We start from the raw sequence: 10,583 nt of genomic DNA, 5'->3' as shown, positions 1-10,583 counted from the left end.
GGAGACTACACCCAGTGGGTGCACTTAGCGTGCCCCCACTGGTTCAGATTGTCACTCGACATGACCCGCCCAGACCGAGTGAGAAAATTTATATTTTCAGACCACAGTCGACTGCGTGTAGTCAACTATGGTCTCGGGGACTACACCCAGTGGGTGCACTCAGCGTGCCCCCACTAGTTCAAAAATTCAAGTCGACTGAAGTGGAAGACCTATACGACTTTAGGGCACACAAACCCCAGTAGGTGGATGAGAAGTAAGATCAGTCGGAAAACCAACTAACATGGACATTGGTCTGCAGAGCAGCGCCGGCATTGAAGGCCACCTGACTGGCCTCGTACAACTTTCATATGTCCCATCACAAGATTCAACTGAAGAAGAGCTTCCTTGGCGGCACTCGCTGGGTCGTCTGGAGTTTGGTACGCAGTAAAAAGAGATGATGGCAGAACAGTCAAAGCACCCGCTGGGTCTGATGCGTGGAGTTGTACTGGAGCTGCAGGGGTCTGAGCAGCTGACCCTGATGGGCAGTCAGTCAACAGCGGGATAGCGAAAGTGACGTTGGTGCAAGCCAGATCTACGGATCGCTCCACCGCCGTCCCAGGCATCAGTGTCGACTGAGGAACCTGAACCTCAGGCACTTTCCTGCTCAGTCCGTGGTCCCTCCTCCTCCTTTCCCTCAGAAGCACTTCTTCTTCATCATCGTCCGGAAGCACAACAACATCTTGTGGAGCTGCAGCAAACAAGAAAAATCAGAGAGACGACTGACGAACAGTCCAGTCAACCGACTAAATTCGAGTCTGGCAGACTTACTGGCTTTGGAGGTAGCTGCGTCGTCAGTTTCCTCGTCATCTGGGCCCTTGTCAATATCCATATCAGTTGTGGCGGAGGCTGGGCTAGAAAAATTCATCATCCACTCAGTCAGGACAGGAGAATCAGTCGAAGCAAAGAAACACGGGAAGAACGTTTACCCAGAAGCAACAGGAACATCCATCTTGATCTTAGGCAAGGTCTTCCGGGCCTTCGAGGGATTGATATTGGGCTACTTGATGACTTTCTCAGCCAGCTCTGGAGTCGGAGACCGAGCGTGCTTTTGAGATGGAACGCTCGAGGCCACAGTCTTACCGCGCCTGCCCACGGGATCGTGGGATTTGCTGCTTGTTCAATGTAGAAAGTTGAGCCCCAAGATTACAAGATTTCTACAGTCAATATATAAGACATATCAGTCGACAGAAACAAAAAGCATCACAGTGAAAGTTACTCTAAGACTACCGCCGAATCAAACATTCAACGGCAGTCTCGGGGACTACACCCAATGGGTGCACTTAGCGTGCCCCCACTGGTTGGATTCAACACTCGGCATGGTCTACCCAGCTCGAGTAAAAAAAAGGCGAAGACAGTTGTTCTCAGACTGTAGTCGACTGCCCGCAGTCCACCACGGTCTCGGAGACTACACCCAGTGGGTGCACTTAGCGTGCCCCCACTGGTTCAGATTGTCACTCGACATGACCCGCCCAGACCGAGTGAGAAAATTTATATTTTCAGACCACAGTCGACTGCGTGTAGTCAACTATGGGACTCTCCTGGCGCCCCTGGGGTTGTCCTTGTTCCCGGCGATGCTCGTCAGCCATTGAGCCACTATTTTGGCATGGAAGACCTATACGACTTTAGGGCACACAAACCCCAGTAGGTGGATGAGAAGTAAGATCAGTCGGAAAACCAACTAACATGGACATTGGTCTGCAGAGCAGCGCCGGCATTGAAGGCCACCTGACTGGCCTCGTACCACTTTCATATGTCCCATCACAAGATTCAACTGAAGAAGAGCTTCCTTGGCGGCACTAGCTGGGTCGTCTGGAGTTTGGTACGCAGTAAAAAGAGATGATGGCAGAACAGTCAAAGCACCCGCTGGGTCTGATGCGTGGAGTTGTACTGGAGCTGCAGGGGTCTGAGCAGCTGACCCTGATGGGCAGTCATTCAACAGCGGGATAGCGAAAGTGACGTTGGTGCAAGCGTCTACGGATTGCGCGACCGCCGTCCTAGGCATCAGTGTCAACTGAGGAACCTGAACCTCAGACGCTTTCCTGCTCAGTCCGTGGTCTCTCCTCCTCCTTTCCCTCAGAAGCACTTCTTCTTCATCATCGTCCGGAAGCACAACAACATCTCGTGGAGCTGCAGCAAACAAGAAAAATCAGAGAGACGACTGACGAACAGTCCAGTCAACCAACTAAATTCGAGTCGGGCAGACTTACTGGCTTTGGAGGTAGCTGCGTCGTCAGTTTCCTCGTCATCTGGGCCCTTGTCAATATCCATATCAGTTGCGGCGGAGGCTGGGCTGGAAAAATTCATCATCCACTCAGTCAGGCCAGGAGAATCAGTCGAAGCAAAGAAACACGGGAAGAACGTTTACCCAGAAGCAACAGGAACATCCATCTTGATCTTAGGCAAGGTCTTACGGGCCTTCGAGGGATTGATATTGGGCTACTTGATGACTTTCTCAGCCAGCTCTGGAGTCAGAGACCGAGCGTGCTTTTGAGATGGAACGCTCGAGGCCACAGTCTTACCGCGCCTGCCCACGGGATCGTGGCGTTGCTTGGATCGACGTTCCAAACGAGGCGGTGAGTCGACTACTTCCTCGTCGTCTGACTCGTCGCTCTCATCTTCATCATCGTCGTCTGGTGACTCCCATTCACCGCTCTCCTCCACGCTATCCTCGCCCTCATGGTCCCGCTCCAGAGCTTGTTCACCATTAGGCATTGAGTACATATCTGTGTAAATCTACAAGACAAGAAGTCAAGTGGAAATCAGTCGGATTAACAAATAGTCAGAAAACACGTTCAAATGCAATCGGTCATATCGGCCAAACCTTGTCTGGCTGGTTGCTGTTGTTGAAAGGGTTGACTCTCCTGGCGCCCCTGGGGTTGTCCTTGTTCCCGGCGATGCTCGTCAGCCATTGAGCCACTGTTTTGGCAGGCACCTCCTCTGGATGAACCCGAGCGGTGTCGCCAGCGCCGGAGTACATCCACATGAATGGTCACGGGCCTGGAGCGGTTGGATGCGCCGACTGAGGAACACCTCCAACAAATCCATGCCGGTGACGCCTTGGTTAATCAGTTGGACCACCCTCTCGACCAGCATGCCTCTCGACCAGCATGCTTGTCTCCACCTTTTCCGCGGCAGTCACTTTCAGCGAGGAAGGGGTCTGAACACGATCGAAGGAAAAAGGGGGAAGTCCAGTCGGATGGCCTGGGGCCATGATATCCTTGCAGTAGAACCAGGTCGACTGCCAGCCTCTGACCGACTCAGGAAGGGTCATCGGAGGAAAGGAACTCCTTTTCCTCTTCTGGATACCCAAACCCCCACACATCTGGATAACATGGGTTTTCTCGTCCTTCGAGTTTGCTTTCTTCACTGTCTGGGATCGGATGGTGAAAATGTGCTTGAAAAGACCCCAGTGCGGTCGACACCCCAAGAAATTCTCGCACATGGACACGAATGCAGCAAGATACGTGATAGTGTTGGGAGTGAAATGATGGAGTTGGGCCCCGAAGAAATTCAAGAAACCCCGGAAAAAGGATGCGGAGGAAGCGAGAAACCACGGTCGACATGAGTAGCAAGCAAAACGCACTCACCCGGCCGCGGCTACGGCTCTGTCTCCCCCTCCGGCAACCGGGCAGCCCTGACTAGGCCAGCTCATCCAAATCCTCTTGCTGAATCGAAGATCGGATCCAATCACCCTAGATCCAACCTGGCGGCAGCCCCGAGCGCGATGAAGATCCCTGATTCGTCTTCTTGCCCTTCGCCGGCCCCGTCGCCGGCCCATGGCGGCGGAGCGGCGGCGTCGAGAGTGGAGAAGCGGGATGCGGTGGTGGAGCAAGAGGAAGAAGGAGAATGGACGCGCACAGTGCAGGCGCCTCGGCCTCGCCGCTTTTAAAGGCCCATTTCTGAGTGGCTGACGCGCGGGCCCGGGTGATCCTGTCAAATTCCTCAACAGTCGCACACGAGCTACGTGGCGAAAAAGGTGGCGCGGAAATCAAAACGTTCATGTTTATCCACTCCACTTACCACGGCATGCTCCGTCTGGCGCGCTTCCCCTGAAATTTCGAATCCCGCAAAATCCGGGATCCGCCCCAACCAGTCACGCCAAAGATTTCCCGTCAAGACAACACTCGACAGGTGACGTTATAAATCCAATCGGCAATTTCTGAATCGATCAAGGCGACTGAAACGAAGCCGAAATTCCAACACTGACCTCTGTTCATAAGTGAATAGTTGGGAAACACAAGAGTCAAGACAAGATCAACTTCAACCTTCTTTTCACTCGGACCTCAATCCATTCGGGGCCTAATGATGAGGACATAGACCTGGGATAGGGTAATGGGCCTGACCTATATGCCCTATCCAAGGTCACTGTCTTAGAAGCAAACAAGCTCAAGAGACGACAGGGAGGGCCCAACAAAGGTGTCGAGTGCAATCCACTCGACCTACCAGTCACTCGGAGACTCCTCCTTCTTTGGGTCTCTCGACCACACGATCATTCGATCATACAAGAATCCATTCGACCTGTTTGAAGACCAAGAGTCGTCGAGAACAGCAACGGGCAAGCGTCCACTCTGTAACCTTTAAGGCCATTAAGGCATTTAAGGCTACCGTTACCAGTAACGCCATCTCTTTATGTACCTTAAACTCCTTGTAACGTGGGTTGGCTAGGGTCCTGGCGCACTCTATATAAGCCACTCCCCTCCATCGAGACAATGGTTCGCACCCCCTGTAAACACACACATACATAATCCAGTCGACCGCCTCCGGACACCGAGACGTATGGCTGTTACTTCCTCCGCGAAAGGGCTGAACTCGTAAAACTCGTGTGTACAACTTCACCCTAGTTAGGATCTTGCCTCCTCATACCTACCCCCCCCCTATTCTACTGTCAGTCTTAGATCCACGACAATACGCGGATAAATAGTATGTTCATTTTAGAGGATAGCATTGAAGATGCCATAAACATAGGCATCCCAGGCCCTCCGCCGGTAGACTGTCAGTCTCCTCTTTGTCGATGGAGGTGTGCATGAAGGCCCGGATCTATCAATTGGAAGTTGTAATTTTCTCATCTCAGGGCACTAGGTAGGTCTCCAATTGCGCGCCACTTCGATCTTCCAGTGATGGCGGCGGCGGTGTAGCACCAAACGTACGCAGCCCCCATCCCCAAAGGCAGTCTTAGCTTTATTGCAACTCTGTCAACGGAATACTCGATGGAATGTGATTCCTTTCCTTCAAAAATCATTACATTGTGAGACCTTTTTGGTGCCTAACTTTTCCAACTCAGAACAAGAATCAACATTACAACCGCTCTCAGCCAACTTGTTAAAGCAGGGGGCTGATTTTACGAATGTCACACACATAGATACTACACATCACTGAAAAGAATGGGGCAGCAAACCGGAAGGTGATCGGCTGCCATCACTATAATAAAAACAAAAGAAACAAATAGCGCAAAATTTCTTGCCCAACCGTTGCATAGCTTCTCGAGTGGTGAAAGTTGGGATTGTTAGATTCTCCATTCCCAACGGCAGTGCACCAGTGGCAGTGTTGGGATTGTTAGATTCTCCATTCCCAACGGCAGTGCACCAGTGGCAGTGACTAATCTGACTGAAGAAAGAGCGAAGGCCTACTCTACATAAGAGCTTTGACACCAAGTTGATGGCACGAAGATGTATCTCAATATTCAAATCTGACTGAAGAAAGAGTGAAGGCCTACTCTATATAAGAGCTTTGACACCAAGTTGATGGCACCAAGATGTATCTCAATATTCACTTCCTTGGATGGAAGCTAGTCACTGTTGGGCAACACCAGGTACGGCCGAGGGTCACATTCTATTTGAATCAATAGGCAGACATTTTTCCATAAGAGAGAAGACAAGCAGTAAGCAGGAGCGATTCAGCACAGCAAGCCAAGTAACACCGGAAGAAGCGCTCAGGTATACATGCATAGTTACATTCTGTACGACCAACCACGAAATATCTATCTCACTGTGCTCGATACTCTCAGCTTGCTCGACTGGACAGGGGGCCAGTGATATTTAGGACAACAATATGCATGGGAGAATACCCTCTAGCAGATCATAGGAAGGAGAACACACGAAGAGCACGGAGCAGCAAGCAAGCAAAGCCAACTTTGCAGGATGGGTCATCACCTCCCGGCAACAAGACCACTGAACACCTGGCTGTTCCCACCCAGCGTCGCCTCCCACTCGATGGACGAAAGCAGTATCTGCGACAGGGTGATCACTGCCTGCTTCATGTCCGGCCGTAGAACAGGATCTTCATCGGCGCATTGTTTCGCGAGCATAGCCATCTTTACAAGGGAAAGATAATTTAGAGCGCCGAGAGCGACAGATTTATCTTTGAAGCAAAGGTGATGTGAAATGTGCAGGCAAAAGGCTATCTAGTGTTGTTTAGTGGCCAACTGGACATACCTGGTATATGCAGTCATGAGGATACAGATCCATCAGATTAGGGTCAATACAGTCTTTCAAGCTCCCCACACACGTTGGATCGTGGCAATTCCTTAGTGCAGTCAACATCTGCCCAGTCAAACCACAGAGATCTTTTGGACTCAAAAGTGTAAAAAGGAGTCGACGAAATACCATGTAAACCTTCCAAACCTACAAGCTGTAGATTCGATGAATGCTTGTGTACAAGTTAGAGAACTTACAACTGATGCCAAGGAACGCCTTTCAGAGTTTGAACTTGCACCAACTGCGCCGGCCTTTGTAATCGCCTCCTTTCCAGATATCAACTCAAAAAGTACGACCCCGAAAGCATAAACATCGCATTTCGCAGTTGCCAGGCCGTCCCGCAGGTATCTACAAGAACAACGAAATATGGCCAGATATCAAAACTACAGTCAATTTTTTTTTTTCTTAAACCAGAGCCAGCCGACCAGCAAGGCGTGCTTACTCTGGGGCCAAATAACCAAAAGTACCCACAACTTTGGTAACAGAAGCCTCTGCATCATTGGACCTTACTCCCAGTTTTGCAAGACCGAAATCTGAAATCTACAGCCACAGAAAATGTAGTTCTTTGTCAGACTATAAACTGGTAGAACTGATGAAAGAAAAATGTGAAATCAACAATTAACCTTCGCTCTGAAAGAACCATCAAGCAAGATGTTACTTGATTTGATGTCCCTATGAACATAATGATCTTTTGTATGCTCATGAATGTACTCCAGTCCTCTAGCAGCATCAAGAGCAATTTGGACCCTATAAATCCAAGAAAGTGGTGTGTAACCTGGAAGATTAAATAAATATCAATCAATAATGATAACTGTGTGGGAAAAAGTATAAATAAGGCTACAGAAACAAATTAGCTTAAGAAATTAGCAGTAAAAACCAAGCTAAACAGTCCTCAAGCAGTAAGCTTGCAGAAGTTATTTGAAGGTAAAATGCAATGTCAAAGGTGCTGGAACCAGTACATGTGAAAGGTTGCACAGTTAAACGCCAAAGGTAGGGGTTACACATTAGTAAATTTATAGATACCTTATGAAGAAGTCACAATATCTAAGGTTAAGAAACCTTACATAAAAAAAGTACCAGACAACAGTATACCTTTGCTTTGAGGATCATGAAGATGGTTTTTGAGTGAACCTTTTTGAGAGTATTCATAAACCAGGAACAGCTCGTCCTTACTTGCTGCATAGCCAATCAACTCTACCTTTGACAAAACATGGGTCACAAATGAAAGTCTAAATATAACAAAGATATTTAATATATAATCTAGATTGAGCATTTTGTGAGAATTATAAAATGACATACCAGACTAGCATGATGAACCTTACAAAGAACTTTCATCTCTACTATGAATTCTTTAGTATTAGTTGATGTCATTCTCTTTATCGCGACCTCCTGTAAATATCACTTGTTATTGGCAAGGTATGTCATAGGACCAGTATTCCATAAAAATGGTCAGCTTCGAGCCTCGGATCCCAGACCTGATCTCGAAGAACCCCATAGTAGACAGAGCCATATGTACCATGTCCCAGCAGATTTGCATCAGAAAAAAGATCGGTCGATGCAAGTATTTCTTCATATGTAAACACAATAGGCTTTTCCCTATCAAACACGTCTACTACCATACCTGCAATAGAGATAAACTCGTAAGTCAGAATAGCTTATGTACGGTAGGAGCAAACGGAAATAAAAGTAATCTAAATTAGCCCGTGCTAGCAATAGCTTGTCATGCCAAGTTATTAAAATGGTATTAATTGTGAACTTCTATCCCAACATTCTAGTTTTTTGGAGTCTTATTTGGACAGAGTACTTGGGCACAGGTTCTCATTTGTATTTGGCTACTTGAAGCCATGCGTGACTGAACAGGTAATGGAAGTTGTGTGCTTGCTTAACCACTGTAGGACAGGTCCTAGATGATGCAAATGAAAATCCTGAAACAGATGTTCTATGAAGTCTTTCAGGTTAACACGACTCCATCAGGGACTTAAGTTGCGCGTCACTACATTACCAATAGTATTCTGTCACTCCTAAAATACAACTTCTATAAACTATCTTCCATTTAGTGTCACCAAATATATCCACACGATATGAACTTTGTGAAACCCATGTTCCGGAAGTGTTATAATGATGAGAGTCCAAGTATGGTTAACAGAAGGTGTGCTGACCTTTTGGAACATTGATATGATGATCCCCGCCACCCTTTCTTGATTGCTTCTCATTGCCAAATTGGCAGCAGAAATATCTTCCAGAACCATAACAAAAACTACCACTCTTAAGTAGTTGAAAATTATGAGGCATAGGCTGGTTTGGACTCTTTCTCTGGTTATTTGAACCTTGGTGATTGTAGTGGAAGGATTTGCACATCAGAAGTGCAAGGAGAGCAATAGCAATCAAAGCAAGTGCAACTCCCATGCCCCCAATAACCCATCCATAAGGGAATTTTGCTGAATGATGATCTGATATTTCTGCATTTGTACGTCATAGAATACTTGGGTTAGTTTTATTACAATAAGAAAAATGTTGATTGGAATACTCCTAATTACCAAATTTTACATATTAAACTTGCATAATTTTTTTGACATTTTTAATGTCAATACTTGAAGAGAATTATAGCAGCCTTATAATGACATGAATAATGTGCTGAAAAATTGAAATAGAAAGATCAACTATATGAGGGCACAAGTATTGCAAATGAACATCAATACTAATATTGATCGAGAAATATTGAGATAAGCTACTCAAAACATTAAGGAATGAATTATATCAAGTACCTGGCAAAGTATTTTGAATGGGTGCTGGTGCAGGAACGAGGGCAGAAGACATTGCAGCATAAGGCTGGCCAGGAACTGCATGTTATATACACAAAGTAAGTAAAAACAGATTGAAGCAGATATTTTCCATGATAAAATTAATTAAAAATTTCCTTTAAAAAATTGCATTACACTGTAGAGGAGAGGAAGGTAAATTCATTACATCTGTAATCTGATACAGTGATACTTGCCTTTTGTAAGAGTTGTTTCCACTGAACAAAAAAAATTGATCACACGATTTTTGTTACACGGAAATAACTCAGAAATAAAATCACCATTGTACATCTTTTATGCAGCATATGTAGAAGACAATGTTTGTGTTACCCGCGAAAAAAAAAGACAATGTGTGTGATCATGTGACTTTTATCATTCCACGGAACTCTGATCCTACATACCTAGTTTTCTTTATAGTGAAATAAAAAAGAACAGTAAGAAAGTTGATGATACCAAATATGACTCTAATTATTTCAAGAGGAGGAAAATAATACTACTAAATGTATATAACAGTAAATAAACTTAAGTCTGCAGAATTAGAAAAATAAGTGGGAGGCATATGCTGGCTGAAAACATCGATATTGCCTCGTACAATTCAAGGTCAACATCGAGAAGGAAATCAACTGTGCACGCCCAGTTCTAGCTGTTCTATTTGACCTCGCCAGAGAACACACGAGTGTATAGAATATTCACTGTCAGAAATATCTGTCTTGGCACAAAACAATCTAACTTCTTCATGAAACAGTTGACAATTCAGCGCAGACACAAGAAATATGCAGCCTCTGTTCGCACGCACAGACTCATAATCGAAAGAATCGGAAAACATTATAGATCAATTAATTAGAGAAACATGCTTGCAACTACTACACGACAAGCCGACAGAAGTTGAAGGAACTGTAAATATGTCAAATAGTATAAGCTTTTGATCAAAGATCACTGAACATTGGCTCACCCGAGTTGAGTGGGATGTAGTACACCTTCCCCGTGCTGATGGGGTCGGGTCCGGGCATGCCGTTGGCGGCCTCAATGGCGTCCATGCTTGCCCCAAACCTACTCGACAGCGATTCCACAGTGTCGCCGTCGGCGCCAACGTAGCTGAGAAGGTAGTTCCAGGGGCCGGACGAGCAGCCGCAGATCAGGTGGAGTGCCACCACGGCGCCGGGGCGCGGCGGCCGCTGAAGCGCCCCGCCCGGCGGCGGAACGGCGAGGCCAGGGTACGCCGCGGCCGCCCCTTGGGGCGCGGCGGAGCTGCGTGGCACTGCGGCGGGGGCGG

At 47.0% G+C, this 10,583-nt stretch overlaps 1 protein-coding gene across 1 annotated transcript; it reads right to left on the bottom strand.

Annotated features, from left to right (window-relative positions):
• Positions 1 to 5,918: 5,918 nt before the first annotated feature.
• LOC125530541 (lysM domain receptor-like kinase 3) lies at positions 5,919 to 10,530 on the bottom strand. Its single transcript, XM_048694925.1, has 11 exons — positions 10,263 to 10,530; positions 9,278 to 9,352; positions 8,672 to 8,971; positions 7,988 to 8,133; positions 7,812 to 7,901; positions 7,605 to 7,710; positions 7,136 to 7,287; positions 6,955 to 7,052; positions 6,710 to 6,860; positions 6,471 to 6,578; positions 5,919 to 6,349 (listed from the first exon to the last, which is right to left on the bottom strand). The coding sequence occupies exons 1-11, from the start codon at positions 10,345 to 10,347 to the stop codon at positions 6,185 to 6,187; spliced, it is 1,476 nt and encodes a 491-aa protein (XP_048550882.1). The 5' UTR covers positions 10,348 to 10,530; the 3' UTR covers positions 5,919 to 6,184.
• Between the last annotated feature and the right edge of the window lie 53 nt (positions 10,531 to 10,583).

Source organism: Triticum urartu, unplaced genomic scaffold (assembly GCF_003073215.2).
Source record: "Triticum urartu cultivar G1812 unplaced genomic scaffold, Tu2.1 TuUngrouped_contig_6387, whole genome shotgun sequence".
In the NCBI taxonomy this organism is placed as follows: Eukaryota; Viridiplantae; Streptophyta; class Magnoliopsida; order Poales; family Poaceae; genus Triticum; species Triticum urartu.
This window is presented reverse-complemented; position numbering and strand designations above follow the sequence as displayed.